Raw genomic sequence first — 19050 nt, forward strand, 5'->3', positions numbered from 1 at the left:
AGTGAGCATTTTTCCTTTGCCAAGATAATCCATCCACCTGACAGGTGTGGCAGATCAAGAAGCTGATTAAACAGCATGATCATTACACAGGTGCACCTTGTGCTGAGGACAATAAAAGGCCACTAAAATGTGCAGTTTTGTCACACAACACAATGCCACAGATGTCTCAAGTTTTTAGGGAGCGTGCAATTGGCATGCTGACTGCAGGAATGTCCACCAGAGCTGTTGCCAGAGAACTGAATGTTTATTTCTCTAACATAAGCCACCTCAAATGTAATTTTAAAGAATTTTGCAGTACGGCCAACCGGCCTCACTACTGCAGACCACGTGTAACCACGCCAGCCCAGGACCTCCACATCCGGTTTCTTCACCTGTGGGATCGTCTGAGACCAGCCACCCGGACAGCTGATGAAACTGTGGGTTTGCACAACCGAAGAATTTCAGTAAAAACTGTCAGAAACCATCTCAGGGAAGCTCATCTGCGTGCTCGTCGTCCTCACCAGAGTCTTGACCAGACTGCAGTTCGGCGTCTTAACCGACTTCAGTGGGCAAAAGCTCACCTTTGATGGCCACTGGCATGCTGGAGAAGTGTGCTCTTCAGGGATGAATCACGGTTTCACCTGTACCGGTCAGATGGCAGACAGCGTGTATGGCGTTGCGTGGGCAAGCGGTTTGCTGATGTCATCGTTGTGAACAGAGTGCCCCATGGTGGCAGTGGGGTTATGGTAAGGGCAGACATAAGCTACAGACAACGAACACAATTGCATTTGAATACATGGAGATACTGTGACGAGATCCTGAGGCCCATTGTCGTGCCATTCATCTGCCGCCGCCATCACCTCATGTTTCAGTATGATAATGCACGGCCCAATGTCGCAAGGATCTTTACACAATTCCTGGAAGCTGAAAATGTCTCAGTTCTTCCATGGCCTGCATACTCACCAGACATCACCCATTAAGCATGTTCGGGATGCTCTGGATCGACGTGTACGACACCGTGTTCCAGTACCTGCCAATATCCAGCAAATTTGCACAGCCATCCACAACATTCCACAGGCCACAATCAACAGCCTGATCAACTTTATGCGAAGGAGATGTGTCGCGCTGCATGAGGCAAATGGTGGTCACACCAGATACTGACTGGTTTTCTGATCCACGCCCCTACCTTTAAAAAAAAAAAAAAAGGTATGTCTGACCAACAGATGCATATCTGTATTCCCAGTCATGTGAAATCTATAGATTAGGGCCGAATGAATTTATTTCAATTGACTGATTTCCTTATATGAACTGTAACTCAGTAAAAACGTTGAAATTGTTGCGTTTATATTTTCTTCAGTATAATATGAAAGCATTGTGTTGATCCTCAATCAAATGCATTCTCATTATTCTGTCAAGCATGGGAGGTGAAGTGAGTTCTTACGCTGGTCAATAATGACCCTCTCCATGCCCTCTTTGAGCTGGTTGGTGGTGCGCAGCCGTTTGACCGCACCGCTCAGCATCCGCTCCTGCTGGGACAGACGGCTCTTCAGACTCGCTATCTCATTCTTCAACAGCTCATCCTGGGAGAGGGATGGAGGGAGACAGGGAGGGATGGGTGGATGGAGGGCGAGAGGGAGGGATGGGAGAGAGGGAGGGATGGGAGAGAGGGAGGGAGGGATGGGAGAGAGGGATGGAGGGATGGGTAGAGGGATGGGTAGAGGGAGGGAGGGATGGGTAGAGGGAGGGAGGGAGGGATGGGTAGAGGGAGGGAGGGATGGGTAGAGGGAGGGAGGGATGGGTAGAGGGAGGGAGGGATGGGTGGAGGGAGGGAGGGATGGGTGGAGGGAGGGAGGGATGGGTGGAGGGAGGGAGGGATGGGTAGAGGGAGGGAGGGATGGGTAGAGGGAGGGAGGGATGGGTGGAGGGAGGGATGGGTGGAGGGAGGGAGGGATGGGTGGAGGGAGGGAGGGATGGGTGGAGGGAGGGAGGGATGGGTAGAGGGAGGGAGGGATGGGTGGAGGGCGGGCGAGAGGGAGGGAGGAAGGAATTGTTACATTTACATTTTACATTTTAGTCATTTAGCAGACGCTCTTATCCAGAGCGACTTACAGTTAGTGAATACATATTTTTTTTATACTGGCCCCCCGTGGGAATCGAACCCACAACCCTGGCGTTGCAAACGCCATGCTCTATCAACTGAGCTACATCCCTGCCGGCCATTCCCTCCCCTACCCTGGACGACGCTGGGCCAATTGTGCGCCGCCCATGAGTCTCCCGGTCGCGGCCGGCTGCGACAGAGCCTGGATTCGAACCAGGATCTAGTGGCACAGTTAGCACTGCGATGCAGTGCCTTAGACCACTGCGCCACTCATGACTGAGTCACCCACAACATTTACACTGGTCTTATCAGTACCCCCAATACACATGGAACGTGGATTACGTCACAATGTAAACACAACTAGACACCCTGGAGACATATAGCTAGCAAACATGATGCATGCAGTCTCCAGAACTGATAACGTGTCTCCACTAATGTTTACTTTTTAACCTTTGTGATGTCTCCACTTTCCACACATATTGACCAATTTATTCCATTTGCGTCATTCTAATTACATTTGTGTGTGTATAGACTGTGTGGACAGAATTAATATATCTATTTATAATTTGTGGAACAACTGTGTGTACGTACTATGTAGAGAGTCTTGTTTGTGTGTGAACTGAAGACAGAGTTGAAGACTGCGTAGAGAGGGTGTGTGTATAACTGGTGTGTGTGTGAGAGAGAGTGAGCGATTGTGTGTGTGTGTGTGTGTGTGAGAAACGTGCGCGCATGAGCGAGAGTGTGTACCTGCTGGTTGCTGTTGACGTCTCCTCCTGCGGTCGCGGTGCCAGAGGGCAGCGACACCCTCCAGACCAGTTTGAGCAGCTGGCCAGCCTCCTCCAGGACCTGCTGCATGGTGTTCACACTGCTGGACAGAGCCTTCAGCTGACCCTGCTCCACCACCTGGACAATAACACACGCAGAACACTGTCTCAATAGTCAACATACACAGTCGGAGATACTGTTACCAAGTCGATCACTGTAACGCATCTCATAAGAGATTTGTGAAAAAACTGTAAATGAGAACACTCGCATAATGAACACATGGGAAATGTGTTCATCAGATTCTTCATCTAAAGTAATGAACTATTATAGCAATTTACTGCATGAATGACTATCAAATACTACATGCACATTAGAAATGCTAAAGATAGTTGGCTGGACTTCACCTGAGCAAGGAACAGGAAGGTCTGACATGTATTAAACAAGGGAATGTGCTCATCAGAGACTGTGTTGCATTTACCCTGTTGTCAGTCCCCTGCTGGCTGAGTGTGCGTACACACTCCTGCAGGTGTGTGTCCATGGTGCGGGTGAGCCTCCTGCCCTCGGAGATCTGCTTCCGCAGGGCATTGTGGTCCTCGATAAGGCCCAGGATGTGGCGCCCTTGGCGGTTGGCCCACAGGCGGTGGCCGGGCACCAGGCGGGACAGAGGGGGAGCCGAGCCAGAGACACTGTCCCCAGAACTGTTACTACACTGGGACAAGGCGTCCATCTCTGACTGGGCTTGGCGCTTCAGATCTGGCAGAGAGAACACAAAAACACATTTTATTTACACAAGCAGATTTGACAGAGACATACATTGATGTTATACACAGTTACTCACCTCTAACTCATTGACATTATACACAACACACCCTAAAACACAAAACAACTACCTCCTAAGAGAGAAAAACATTTATAAATGTGACATTTGCTGTGGTGTACCTACAGGCCAGTAACAGTGCATTCTCAAAGTATTCAGACCCCTTCCCCTTTTCCACATTTTGTTACGTTACAGCCTTATTCTAAAATGGATTAAATAGTTTTCCCCCCTCATCAATCTACACACAATACGTCATAATGACAATGCAAAAAACAGGTCTGTAGATTTTTTTATAAAAAACAGAAATATCAAATTTCCATAAGCATTCAGACCCTTTACTTAGTATTTTGTTGAAGCACCTTTGGCAGTGATTACAGCCTCGAGTCTTCTTGGGTATGACGCTACAAGCTTGGCACACCTTTACTTGGGGAGTTTCTCCCATTCTTCTGTGCAGATCCTCTCAAGCTCTGTCAGGTTGGATGGGGACAAGTCTTTCCAGAGATGTTCCATTGGGTTCAAGTCCGGGCTCTGGCTGGGCCACTCAAGGACATTCAGAGACTTGTCCCGAAGCCACTCCTGCGTTGTCTTGGCTGTGTGCTTAGGGTCGTTGTCCTGTTGGAAGGTGAACCTTCGCCCCAGTCTGAGGTCCTGAGTGCTCTGGAGCAGGTTTTCAATCCAGGATCTCTCTGTACTTTGCTCCGTTCATCTTTTCCTCGATCCTGATTAGTCTCCCAGTCCCTGCCGCTGAAAAACATCCCCACAGCATGATGCTGCCACCACCATGCTTCACCGTAGGGATGGTGCCAGGTTTCCTCCAGACGTGACGCTTGGCATTCAGGCCAAAGAGCTCAATTTTGGTTTCATCAGACCAGAGAATCTTGTTTCTCATGGCCTGAGAGTCCTTTAGGTGCCTTTTGGCAAACACCAAGCGGGCTGTCATGTGCCTTTTACTGAGGAATGGCTTCCGTCTGGCCACTCTACCATAAAGGCCTGCTTGGTGGAGTGCTGCAGAGATGGGAGAACCTTCCAGAAGGACAACCATCTCCACAGAGGAACTCTGGAGCTCTGTCAGAGTGACCATCAGGTTCTTGGTCACCTCCCTGACCAAGGCCCTTCTCCCCCGATTGCTCAGTTTGGCCGGGCGGCCAGCTCTAGGAATAGACTTGGTTGTTACAAACTTCTTCCATTTAAGAATGATTGGAGGCCACTGTGTTCTTGGGGACCTTCAACGCTGCATACATTTTTAGGTACCCTTTCTCAGATCTGTGCCTCAACACAATTCTGTCTCGGAGCTCTACAGACAATTCTTCAACCTCATGGCTTGGTTTTTGCTCTGACATGAACTGTCAACTATGGGACCTTATATAGACAGGTGTGTGCCTTTCCAAATCATGTCCAATCTATTGAATTTATCACAGGTGTACCTCAATCAAGTTGTAGAAACATCTCAAGGATGATCAATGGAAACAGGATGCACCTGAGCTCAATTTCGAGTCTCATAGCAAAGGGTCTGAATACTTATGTGATTAAGGTTTCTGTTTTTAAATTTAAATTTGCAAACATTTATAAAAACCTGTTTTAGCTTTGTCATTATGGGGCATTGTGTGTAGATTGCTGAGGATTTGTATTTATTTAATCCATTTTAGAGTAAGGCCGTAACGTAACTAAATGTGGAAAAAGTCAAGGGGTCTGAATACTTTCAGAAGGCACTGTACATTGTGGATTGGGTGGGCTGTGGGTTCTCACCGTGAGAGGAGTGGCGGGGAGGATCACAGCCTTCACGGCCAGGAGACCTGCCTGTATCCTCTGGAACACACAACATAGGACAAATGTTTAAACCACGAGACTTTGTGTGTGAATATGGGTATGCGTGCGTTCAGTGAGAGAGTGAGTACATATATATTCTACCTGACGTGGATAGTAGATAATGATAGTGTGTATGGATTTCTACCTCTATACTATGTACACTACATGACCAAAAGTATGTGGACACCTGCTCGTCGAACATCTAATTCCAAAATTAATTGGCATTAATATGAAGTTGGTCCCCCCTTTGCGGCTATAATAGCCTCCACTCTTCTGGGAAGGCTTTCCACTAGATGTTGGAACATTGCTGCGGGGACTTGCTTCCATTCAGCCACAAGAGCATTAGCATTAGCATTAGTTTACAGTCTGGTTAGACTGTAAACTCTCCTTCCAGACTCACATTAAGCATCTCCAATCCAAAGTTAAATCCAGAATCGGCTTCCTATTTCGCAACAAAGCCTCCTTCACTCATGCTGCCAAACATGCCCTCGTAAAACTGACTATCCTACCGATCCTTGACTTCAGCGATATCATTTACAAAATAGACCCCAACACTCTACTCAGCAAATTGGATGTAGTCTATCACAGTGCCATCCGTTTTGTCACCAAAGCCCCATATACTACCCACCACTGTGACCTGTACGCTCTTGTTGGCTGGTCCTCACTACATATTCGTCGCCAAACCCACTGGCTCCAGGCCATCTATAAATCACTGCTAGGCAAATCCCCGCCTTATCTTAGCTCATTGGTCACCATAGCAACACCCACCCGTAGTATATTGTTATTTATTTTGCTCATTTGCACCCCAGTATCTCTATTTGCACATCATCTCTTGCACATCTATCATTCCAGTGTTAATACTAATTGTAATTATTTTGCACTATAGCCTATTTATTGCCTTACCTCCATACCTTGCTACATTTGCACACAGTGTATATATATTTTCTGTTGTATTTTCGACTTTATGTTTTGTTTACCCCATATGTAACTCTGTGTTGTTGTTTTTATCGCATTTTTTTGCTTTATCTTGGCCAGGTCGCAGTTGTAAATGAGAACTTGTTCTCAACTGGCTTACCTGGTTAAATAAAGGTGAAAAAAAAAATGAAAAAAAATCAAAGTGAGGTCAGGCACTGATGTTGGGCGATTAGGCCTGGCTCGCAGTCAGCGTTCCAATTCATCCCAAAGGTGTTCGATGGAGTTGAGGTCAGGGCTCTGTGCAGGCCAGTCAAGTTCTTCCACAGCGATCACAACAAATCATTTCTGTATGGACCTCGCTTTGTGCACGGGGGCATTGTCATGCTGAAACAGGAAAGGGCCTTCCCCAAACTGTTGCCACAAAGTTGGAAGCACAGAATCGTCTAGAATGTCATTGTATGCTGTAGCGTTAAGATTTCCTTCACTAGAACTAAGGGGCCTAGCCCTAATCATGAAAAACAGCCCCAGACCATTATTCCTCCTCCACCAAACTTTACAGTTGGCACTATGCATTCGGGCAGGTAGCGTTCTCCTGGCATACGCCAAACCCAGATTAATCTGTCAGACTTCCAGATGGTGAAGCGTGATCATCACTCCAAAGAATGCGTTTCCACTGCTCCAGAGTCCAACGGCGGCAAGCTTTACAACACTCCAGCCGACGCTTGGCATTGCGCATGGTGATCTTAGGCTTGTGTGCGGCTGCTCGGCCATGGAAACTCATTTCATGAAGCTCCCAACGAACAGTTCTTGTACTGACGTTGCTTCCAGAGGCAGTTTGGAACTCGGTAGTGAGTGTTGCAACCGAGGACAGGCAATTTTTACGCACTACGCGCTTCAGCACACTGCGGTTCTGTTCTGTGAGCTTGTGTGGCCTACCACTTCGCGGCTGAGCCGTTGTTGCTCCTAGATGTTTCCACTTCACAATAACAGCACTTACAGTTGACCGGGGCAGCTCTAGCAGGGCAGAATTTCACGAACTGACTTGTTGGAAAGGTGGCATCCTATGACGTTGCCACGTTGGAAGTCATTGAGCTCTTCAGTAAGGCCAAACTACTTCCAACGTTTGTCTATGGAGATTGCATGGCGGTGTGCTCAATTTTATACACCTGTCAGCAACAGGTGTGGCTGAAATAGCCGAATTCACTAATTTGAAGGTGTGTCCACTTACTTTTGTATATATAGTGTATATACAATGAGCTCCAAAAGTATTGAGACAGTGACACATTTTTTTTGTTTTGGCTCTGTACGCAAGCACTTTAGATTTGAAATGATACAATGACTATGAGGTTAAAGTGCAGACTGTCAGCTTTAATTTGAGGGTATTTCTTATCCATATCGGGTGAACCGTTTAGAAATGACAGCACTTTTTGTACATACACTGAGTGCACAAAACATTAACTCTGCTCTTTCCATGACAGACTGACGAGGTGAATGCTATGATCCCTTATTTATGGCACTTGTCAAAGAAGGTTTTTAAGCCTTGAGACATTTGAGACATGGATTGTGTATGTCTGCCAATCAGAGGGTGAATGGGCAAGACAAAAGATTGAAGTGCCTTTGAACGGGGTATAGTAGTAGCTGCCAGGCGCACCAGTTTGTGTCAAGAACTGCAAAGCTGCTGGGTTTTTCATGATCAACAGTTTCCTGTGTGTATCAAGAATGGTCCGACATCCAGCCAACTTGACACAACTGTGGGAAGCATTGGAGTCAACATGGGCCAGCATCCCTGTGGAACGCTTGACACCTTGCCCCAACTAATTGAGGCTGTTCTGAGGGCAAAGGGGGGTGTAACACAATAGTGTTCCTAATGTTTTGTACACTCAGTGTAGTCCCCTCCATTTTAGGGGACCAAAAGTATTGGGACAAATTCACTTATGTGTCCTATGAGTCCTATTCCTAGCACGCAATGATTACATCAAGCTTGTGACTCTACAAACGTGTTGGATGCATTTGCTGTTTGTTTTGGTTGTTTCAGATAATTTTGTGCCCGATAGAAATGTTTTGTCACTTTTATTGTAAATAACAATAGAATATGTTTCTAAACAGTTCTATATTCATGGGAATGCTACCATGACTATGGATAATCCTGAATGAATTGTGAATAATGATGAGTGAGAAAGTTAGACGCACAAATCTAATATTCCCAAGACAAGCTAACCTCTCAACATTACCATAACATGGGTGGGGGGGGATGATATTTATGCCTCTAACTTTCTCATTCATAATTCATTCAGGATGATCCGTAATCATGGTAGCATTCCCATGAATATAGAACTGTTTAGAAACATATTCTATTGCTATTTACAATAAAAGTGACAAAACATTTCTATCGGGCACAAAATTATCTGAAACAACCAAAACAAACAGCAAATGCATCCAACAAGTTTGTAGAGTCACAAGCTTGATGTAATCATTGCGTGCTAGGAATATGGAACCAAATACTACACCTTTGACTACTTTAATACACATAAGTGAATTTGTGACAATACTTTTGGTCCCCTAAAATGGAGGGGACTATGTACAAAAAGTGCTGTAATTTCTTAAACAGTTCACTCGATATGGATGAAAATACCCTCAAATTAAAGCTGACAGTCTGCACTTTAACCTCATAGTCATTGTATCATTTCAAATCCAAAGTGTTGGAGTATAGAGCCAAAACAACAACAAAGGTGTCACTGTCCCAATGTTTTTGGAGCTCGCTGTACCTGAAGTAGTCAGTAGATAGTTGATATTGATGGTATCTGGGCGGTTGGGGCCTCTGAGCAGCTGTTCCTCCAGTCTCTGCCTCAAGGATGTGTTGGTCTGGATGCTCCTCTCCAGCTGCAGCCTCAGGTGGCGGATCTCTGACAGCAGCTCCCCCAGGTCCACTTGGTTCGACCCAGACCCTGAACCAGGACCAGACTGTTGGGCTGTACCACTGGACTCTAGAGAGGGGTGCGAAATGGTCAGAAACAACTAAGCGACAAGTGTGTGTGTGTGTGTGTTTATAGGACAGTACCTGTGTGCTTGTAGGACAGTACCTGTGTGCGTGTGTAGGACAGTACCTGTGTGTGTGTGTGTGTAGGACAGTACCTGTGTGTGTGTGTGTGTGTAGGACAGTACCTGTGTGTGTGTGTAGGACAGTACCTGTGTGTGTGTGTAGGACAGTACCTGTGTGTGTGTGTAGGACAGTACCTGTGTGTGTGTGTAGGACAGTACCTGTGTGTGTGTGTAGGACAGTACCTGTGTGTGTGTGTGTAGGACAGTACCTGTGTGTGTGTGTGTGTAGGACAGTACCTGTGTGTGTGTGTGTAGGACAGTACCTGTGTGTGTGTGTGTAGGACAGTACCTGTGTGTGCCCCAGTGCCGGTGTTGATCTTTTCGTAGACCTGCAGCTCCAGGCGTAGAGACTGGAGGAGGTGTTGACTGTCTGACAGCTGCTGTCTCTGCATCTTCACCTCACATTGCAACCTAGAGGAACACACATTTAGGACGGGTATACAAGCAAGTTGCACAAACACACCCTGACACACAGTAGTAACCCAATGGAACAACCACATTTTCCATCACATCTACACTGCATCAGTGACTAACATGTCACATCTACACTGCATTAGTGACTGTAACATCTACACCACATTAGTGACTGTAACATCACATCTACACTGCATTAGTGACTGTAACACATCACATCTACACTGCATTAGTGACTAACACATCACATCTACACTGCATTAGTGACTGTAACACATCACATCTACACTGCATTAGTGACTGTAACACATCACATCTACACTGCATTAGTGACTAACACATCACATCTACACTGCATTAGTGACTAACACATCACATCTTCACTGCATTAGTGACTAACACATCACATCTACACTGCATTAGTGACTGTAACACATCACATCTTCACTGCATTAGTGACTAACACATCACATCTACACTGCATTAGTGACTGTAACACATCACATCTACACTGCATTAGTGACTAACACATCACATCTACACTGCATTAGTGACTGTAACACATCACATCTACACTGCATTAGTGACTGTAACACATCACATCTACACTGCATTAGTGACTAACACATCACATCTACACTGCATTAGTGACTAACACATCACATCTTCACTGCATTAGTGACTAACACATCACATCTACACTGCATTAGTGACTGTAACACATCACATCTTCACTGCATTAGTGACTAACACATCACATCTACACTGCATTAGTGACTGTAACACATCACATCTACACTGCATTAGTGACTGTAACACATCACATCTACACTGCATTAGTGACTAACACATCACATCTTCACTGCATTAGTGACTAACACATCACATCTACACTGCATTAGTGACTGTAACACATCACATCTTCACTGCATTAGTGACTAACACATCACATCTACACTGCATTAGTGACTAACACATCACATCTACACTGCATTAGTGACTAACACATCACATCTACACTGCATTAGTGACTGTAACACATCACATCACATTACAGCAGAGTACAGTATATACTGACAAAATCAGCACCTCAATCTTGCCATGCAACTTGAAACTACACAAATGAACCAATTGCATGACATTGTACGTTCATCATTACCATAACCACCACATTACACGTCATCATTACTGACAACACCATTACACTCTGCAACCGGAGAACACACACACAAACACACTAATGTGGAATCCCTTACATGACCCATGACCTTGGTCTCCCAGTGACACAGTTGAGTGAGGATGACACCCAATACCAGGTGTCTAGTTCTCCACAGCAGTATCATCTCTCCTCTCCCTTTCCTCCCTGGGTTTGTGTGTGTGTGTGTTTAGTACGGTGTGCCCTGTGAGAGTGTGTGTTTATGCGCCCTGTGCGTATGTGTGTGTATTTAGTGTTGCGTGTCCTGTGTGTGTGTATATTACCTGTGGATCTCCTGGCGGCTGTAGTGCAGTGTGTCCTGGAGGTGTGTGTGTTCTACACTGCTCCTGTCCAGGCGGTCCTGAAGACATGTGTGTTCCTGTCTCAGGACCTCACACTCCTTCCTGCTCTGCTCCAGCTTGGCCGTCCGTCTGGCCAGCGCCTCACGCAGCTTCTCATTCTCCTTCTGCTTGTCTGGAGTGATCATTATAATATTTAAATTAGATATAATATTAATAGGATAGACAACAAAATGGGCTATTATTCTCCCTCTGCTATATTGGGGACATTTTGTGGCTCAGTTGGAAAGAGCATGAGGCTAGCAATGCCAAGGTTGTGGGATCCATCCATTCAGGAATCACAAACACACTAGTATGTGGGGAAAGCGGATACTCGTTAGTGGTACCTCTGGAGCCCAGGTTGAGCTGCTCCTTCAGGGCCTGGTTCTGTCCCCAGAGGAAGCGCAGCTCGCTGGTCAGCTGGCCCTGTTCCTCCGTACCGTGGATGAAGATGTTGGTGGCTGCTGAATAACACACAGTACATTACATACAGTCAGTTCATCATTGAGGAGGAAGTCAAACACAATATGCTCTGTGTGAGTATCCACCTCAGCCAGTTAGTGTGACTCTATGCAAATGTAAACAGAGAGAGAGAGTGGAAGAGACATACAGTAGATGGAAGAACAGTGGGAGAGAGCGAGGTAGGTGTGTGTGTACCTGGGTCTCTCTCCACCTCGCCCAGTCTCCTCTCCAGCTGTTCTCGTAGCCGGTCGTTGTTGTAGATGGTCTCCTCCAGACGCTGTCTCAGGGCTCTGATCTCCAACAGATGCTCTGCTAACAGGCCTGACAACAATGTCAGTCAAAATACACACACACACACTTTTCTATCCTTGTGTGTCACTAACGCATACAGATCCAATGAACATACCATTAGACACAACTACAGGCCCATAATCACCATACAGACGTGACGATCATCACCCCCTCCCGGCTCTGTACCTGGGTTCATGCTGCGTAGCTGGGCAGTGTCCTGCTGTGAGGCTGGGTGTCCCTCTCCCCTCTTGTCCTCCCTGTTCTGTGGTGACCGCCCAGCCTGTCCCTGGCTCTGCCCCAGCCCCTCTCCCTGGGTGTGTAGTGGCGTGGAGCTCTCCTGGACCAGGATAGAGCGGTGGAGGTCCAGCTCGCGGCGCAGCGTGGCGTTAAGCTCCTCGCTGCTCCTCAGCTGCTCCACCAGGTGTCCATTCTCCCTCTGCAGGCCCTGGAGCTGCCCGGCACTCCCTTTACGTCCAGACACTCCCCCATGGCCAGACACACCCCCATCCTTAGCCATGCCCCCAGTCTGCTGGGCTGCAGACTCTGGAGCCGACGTTGAGCCCCTGTTTGACTTTTTCATTCCTGGATGGACGAAGTATAGGATTAGAGGAAGTCTGAAGAAGTTATTTTAGTTATGAACAACATTTTTCTTTGTGCGACATAGCCTAAACATTACTCAAACAAAATCCTAGAGAGAAAAAGTCTAATGTCAGTCCACACAATATCTCCATCTACCCATGCATTCATCTTTGGTAGCTTCAAGTGCCATTTTCCACCGTCCTCGAATGATGTCATTTGGTTCCACTTTCCCCTCCTTTACATCCATGGTGTCAGAGTTAGCCTTGCTAACTACACTGACTGGCTGAATGACAGCTGTGATGGTTAGCCTTGCTAGCTACACTGACTGGCTGAATGACAGCTGTGATGGTTAGCCTAGCTAGCTACACTGACTGGCTGAATGACAGCTCTGATGGTTAGCCTTGCTAGCTACACTGACTGGCTGAATGACAGCTCTGATGGTTAGCCTTGCTAGCTACACTGTCTGGCTGAATGACAGCTCTGATGGTTAGCCTTGCTAGCTACACTGTCTGGCTGAATGACAGCTCTGATGGTTAGCCTTGCTAGCTACACTGACTGGCTAAATGACAGCTCTGATGGTTAGCCTTGCTAGCTACACTGTCTGGTTGAATGACAGCTCTGATGGGTAGCCTAGCCTAGCCCCCTCAAACTAATACTACAGAATGGTCCCCGTTAGCTTAGTCTCCATGCACAACAAACTACTGTCACCAAATGAGCCTCCGCTAAGTTAGCCTAGCCTATTGACACTTCGCTCAACACTCAGGAGCCCTATGAGTAAAAAAACTGCAACACGCTAGCATCCGCAGTGCCGCAGGACTAAGCTAAATGAGTTATTCTTCAGTAGCCCTCCTCTCCTCTCTCACTTTTCCTCCCACAACACATAATCTATCTCCGTAATAGCCCTCATTGTCCACACTCAAAGCGAAACACAATTTGAAGATTAAACCAGATAGGTGCTACTACTAAATAATGCAGTTAAGTGGAGAGAGAGAGAGAGAGAGAGAGAGAGAGAGAGAGAGAGAGAGAGAGAGAGAGAGAGAGAGAGAGAGAGAGAGAGAGAGAGAGAGAGAGAGAGAGAGAGAGAGAGAGAGAGAGAGAGAGAGAGAGAGAGAGAGAGAGAGAGAGAGAGAGAGAGAGAGAGAGAGAGAGAGAGAGAGAGAGAGAGAGAGAGAGAGAGAGAGAGAGAGAGAGAGAGAGAGACAGACAGGGATGGAGAGGTGGGGATGGAGAGAGGGGGGGGGGGGGGGGGGGGACAGTAACGGGTGTAACCGGACACCCGTACTGCCCTTGGCCGGCCCTCTTTGTCCTTTCGAGACGCCTGACTGGTCCACAATGGGCCTGAGTGGAAAAGAAGTACCATTACCAGTGCCTTTAGACTGATTCAAAGGCAATCTCAACGCCACGGGCCCGGCTGGGCCGCCAGAGGGGGAAAATATCCATATTTAATGGAGAGCTAAAAGTTAATCCGGCACCAGCCCAGAATAGCTTACCTCTGCACTACTCACATACCAAACCTGGTTCGTATTCATTAGGCACCGAATGGAAGAAAACAATCTAAAACAGGGAGGGACTAGTTGGACTTGGTCCAAAAAGTAGTGCTAATTTTCGTTTCCCGTTGTGTAATGAACACGACCCTGGCAAAAACCTAGAGAGGAATAAGGAGAAACTCGGGGACAGTGACCGGACCTGGGTGACATTCAAAGGGTGGCTTCTCTTTAGCATGGACCTTTCTCTGCTTCCCTGCACCGATAGCTAGTCTGGGGACATCGGCTGAGCTCATTCTGAACAACTGACAACTCTTGACATTGTCCATTTCATACAACCTTGATGACGAACTGAAAACTGTCTGGGTTTCAGCTACACGTGGCATAATACAACAGCATAAAGTTATTTTGTCTGTTCAGCATGTCATAACTAGCAGCTTGATGATCTCTTACCATGATAGGACTGGTTGCCATGGAGTTTGCTGCAGGCTGGCAGGGTGGGGCTGTTGTGGTAGGAGGCCGTGGCCTGGTTAGAGACCATGTCCGACAGGTCCGAGTCTGAGCTGTGGTGGCTGCTAGGAGTTTGGCCTCGCAGCTGAATCTGTAGACTCTGCACCAGACGGGTCTTCTCCTGTAACTCTTTAGACAGCCTGGGAGAGGAGAGGAGATAAGAGAGAGAGAGCGGGGAGAGGGGAGAAAGGGAGAGTTAGAACAGATTATAAGGCCACGGGGGGAGGCCGCTTCCACACAGTCTGAAGTAGTCCGAGACAAAGTCCTAAATAGTGGGAAAACATTTAAAAACCACAGTGTTTCTTTCACGTGACTGTAGATGTCTGTCGAGAGAACAGCTATAAGAACAGAAAACCACACAGAGGACCCAAAACACCAAGAGGGAAACACCTACTATCTTGAAAGGGTCTATTTTGACAGGTCTCAAAACATTCTGGAAGAAATGACCAGCTGAAGGAAGACATGTTGAAAGAGTCATAAGTCGAGAAGAGTTCACAGCAAACTCATGCTTCCAACCTCGCAGAATCCCTCTTGGTGACCGGCCACTCACAAATCTAGCTGCTCCCTGGCGCACTCGGCCAAACTCTGGTTCTGTTGGACCAGGAAGCAGACCTGCTGCTGCAGCAGCTCTCTCTCGCCCTCTAGCTGCAGCCGCAGGTACTCAATCTCCTGCTGCAGCCTGGTAGTGGCGGGGCTGTCTGGCTGCTGTGGCTCAACGTCACTTTCGCCCTCTAGCTGGGAGCGCAGGTACTGCAACTCCTGATGGGGCACGGTGTGGCTGTCCATAAATAATGTTAAGAGACAATATTCCTCTAATGTTGACACAACGTTGACACAACCACACAGTGTTGAGTAAGACAGCTGTAAGCCTATGGATGTCCGTGAAAGTTTTAAGCAGCTGAGGTAGAAGAAACAGGCCAGTGACCGTCAGGGCTGTCTAAATCAGGTCAATAGAACTTGTTTGGCCGGAAAACATACATCTCACAGAAAAAGCCTGAGGGGAGAAAGGGTCTCGCCATTAGTGATGGAGGGTGTGTGTGTGTGTGTGTGGTACAGGAGGGAGACACACACACCTTTGCGCCAGCTCCAGTGCTGCCCCGGCCTCGTTATCCAGTTGAGCGTCTCCTAGAGACAGGGAGAGAGGGGGATGGTGAAAGGCCCGTCTCTTTCAATCTATCACACCTCACTGCTCTCTCTTGCTTTTATTTTTTCCCCTTACCCTCTTCTTCTATCTGTCATTCTATTTCAGACCCCTCTTTTCTCTCATAACCTCTTCAGGTAGACCATGTTTTGTGTCCTTATGGTGATCACACATCCTTAAACTCGTCCTATGATATCTAAATGATAGTTTTAGCTAAATAGTGTTTGTTTACAAACATTGGAGTCAAACAAGCTTATATTTTGGGTTCTGATGGGGTACAACAGTTGAACTAAGCTCATGAGCCATTTCTAAGTTTTATTCTTCAACAATCAATGGGTACATATGATTTAGAAAAAATTATGTAGCAACTGCAGATTGCCCCTTTAAAATAGCTTTGTTTATGTAATTAACACAGCTGCTATTCAAAAGCCAGTAAATACCTTACACTTGACGACATTTTAGACGGCCTGTATTCTCATGCTTGCCAAGAGAAACACTAGCTTCAGATGGAGAGGCCTAACTGTGTGGGGCACCTGGTATTGGATGATGATGTGTGTTTTGGCAAGACCGTGTATTGCACTACAAAAGCGCTCAACTTTTATCTTTCATTTTAGGAAAATGAGGCCCTCACAGATGTTAGCAATCCAACATCACATCTCTACATCAGTGAGTAAGTTATGAAAGTATATACAATTTCAGAATAGGTTGGTGAATGGTGCGTCTCAGAACAGTCTCAATAGACTCCATTCTTTAGAGGCCTTGGGCTCTTTAAGAGTCCTTAGCACATGTTTGTATACATTTAACATTTAAGTCATTTAGCAGACGCTCTTATACAGAGCGACTTACAAATTGGTGCATTCAATTTAGGATAGCCAGTGGGACAACCACTCTTTTTTTTAATGGGGGGGTGGGGGGGTAGAAGGATTACTGTTATACTGTATAGCTGCTTTTAAAATAGCCCTATCATCAAATGTCAACCATTACTATCATCAAAGTCAACTATTACTATCATCAATGTCAACTATTACTATCATCAAATGTCAACTATGAAAAATGTATGCACTCACTAACTGTACGTCGCTCTGGATAAGAGCATCTGCTAAATGACTAAAATGTAAATATAACTATTACTATCATCAATGTCTACATACAATGTCTGTTGTGTTTACCTTTCTCCAGCCGGCCCTCCAGCCTCTCCAGGACGCCCAGGCTCTTGTCCAGCTGCTCTCGGAACACCTCTCCCACGTAGTAGTCCATGTCGCTGGCCTGTAGCAGCTCCTCGAAGGCCTGCGACAGCTCCTCCAGCTGCAGCCGATGCAGCGCCCCCAGGCCCCGGCTCTCCTGGATCTGACGACGCAGCTGGGACAGCTCCCTCGCCTGCGACTGCACCAGGGAGTCGATCCTATAGGGGACAGAGGAGATCATTTAAAAAATACTTTTTAACCAAACAGAGGTTTAGTGGTGATGATAATAGCTAGATTACCTACAGATTTTCCGGAATATTCTAAAACGAATACACTTCAGAGAGTGTCCCTCACAAATTAGACCCCAGGTCTCTCTTGAAAAATAGATTTTAATCTCAACGAAACTAGCCTGGTTAAATAAAGGTTAAATAAAACATTATACACATTAAATTGTAAACAAACATTACATTTTGGTCCATAATAATACAATGAAATAGTAACTGAACAGCCATTCAGAGTTCAACTTTTACCATGTCAAAAAAACATCCATAGTACTTTATAATGAAGAAAGTTAAGAAACAACTACTGAGTAGCAACCTGGCAGGTGAGGCTGATCGACTCCGCTGCTGGGCCTGCAGCAGCTGCTCGTTCATACTCCTGTTCACGCTCCTCTCCCTCTCCAGCTCCATGCTCATACTCTTCATCTTCTCCTTCGTAGCCTCCCCCTCTCCCTCCAGGCTCCTCTCCTCCTTCCCATCCTCCTCGCCCCTCTCGGAGCCCGTGTGACCTCCTGTGGCAGTGTGGGAGTCAGACGTGGCGGTCAACAGTTCGCTGGACAAGGAGGCGCGGCGGCGTAGCATGGTCTGCAGGTGGAGGATGACCTGGTGTTGGCTCTCTAGCTGGGTCTTCAGCTCCCTCACCTGGGTCTTGAGCTGGGCTGGGTCTTCAGACACACCGTAGGAGTCAAATGTCTGGAGGCTCTTCAGACTCACCTAGTGAGAGACGGGGGATGGTGAGGAGAAAGAGAGATAGAACAAGAAAGCACGAAAGTGAGGGAGGATAAAAGAGAGAGAGAGAAAGAGAAAGCGCGCAAAGGCGAGGGATTAAGAGAGATGGATGTCAATACAGCCAAGACAATACAATCAAACCAAACACAGGACGAAGACAATGTCCAATAAAAATGTGAAAAGCAGTAAATACAGTGGCAGTAAATACAATGCCCCTTGGCATTTTTCCTATTTTGTTGCCTTACAACCTGGAATTAAAATAGATTTTTTGGGGGGTTTGTATAATTTGATTTACACAACATGCCTACCACTTTGAAGACACAAAATATTTGCTATTGTGAAACAAACAAGAAATAAGACAAAAAAAACAGAAAACTTGAGCGTGCGTAACTATTCACCCCCCCAAAGTCAATACTTTGTAGAGCCACCTTTTGCAGCAATTACAGCTGTACGTCTCTTGGGGTATGTCTCTATAAGCTTGGCACATCTAGCCACTGGGATTTCTGCCCATTCTTCAAGGCAAAACTTCTCCAACTACTTGAAGTTGGATGGGTTCCGCTGGTGTACAGCAATCTTTAAGTCATACCACCGATTCTCAATTGGATAGAGGTCTGGGCTTTGACTAGGCCATTCCAAAACATTTAAATGTTTCCCCTTAAACCACTCAAGTGTTGCTTTAGCAGTATGCTTAGGGTCATTGTCCTGCTGGAAGGTGAACCGCCGTCCCAGTCTCAAATCTCTGGAAGACTGAAATAGATTTCCCTCAAGAATTTCCCTGTATTTAGCGCCATCCATCATTCCATCAATTCTGACCAGCTTCCCAGTCCCTGCCGATGAAAAACATCCCCACAGCATGATGCTGCCACCACCATGCTTCACTGTGGGGATGGTGTTCTCGGGGTGATGAGAGGTGTTGGGTTTGCGCCCAGACATAGCGTTTTCCTTGATGGCCAAAAAGCTAAATTT

The 19050-nt window shown here is 46.6% G+C and overlaps 1 protein-coding gene across 1 annotated transcript in view; it reads right to left on the bottom strand.

Annotated features, from left to right (window-relative positions):
- Positions 1–19050, bottom strand: part of cdk5rap2 (CDK5 regulatory subunit associated protein 2) — a 70830-nt gene that overhangs the window by 1964 nt on the left and 49816 nt on the right. The window contains exons 34-48 of the mRNA XM_084159772.1: positions 17675–18069; positions 17063–17295; positions 15826–15877; positions 15303–15530; positions 14696–14892; positions 12366–12761; positions 12084–12209; positions 11774–11890; positions 11373–11562; positions 9769–9890; positions 9146–9364; positions 5406–5465; positions 3321–3595; positions 2825–2980; positions 1421–1559 (exon numbers count right to left, since the gene is read on the bottom strand). Of these exons, the coding sequence (XP_084015898.1) occupies positions 1421–1559; positions 2825–2980; positions 3321–3595; positions 5406–5465; positions 9146–9364; positions 9769–9890; positions 11373–11562; positions 11774–11890; positions 12084–12209; positions 12366–12761; positions 14696–14892; positions 15303–15530; positions 15826–15877; positions 17063–17295; positions 17675–18069 (2905 nt within the window). The remainder of the gene's footprint in view (positions 1–1420; positions 1560–2824; positions 2981–3320; positions 3596–5405; positions 5466–9145; positions 9365–9768; positions 9891–11372; positions 11563–11773; positions 11891–12083; positions 12210–12365; positions 12762–14695; positions 14893–15302; positions 15531–15825; positions 15878–17062; positions 17296–17674; positions 18070–19050) is intronic.

Source organism: Coregonus lavaretus (assembly GCF_964263955.1).
Source record: "Coregonus lavaretus genome assembly, chromosome: 4".
NCBI lineage: Eukaryota > Metazoa > Chordata > Actinopteri > Salmoniformes > Salmonidae > Coregonus > Coregonus lavaretus.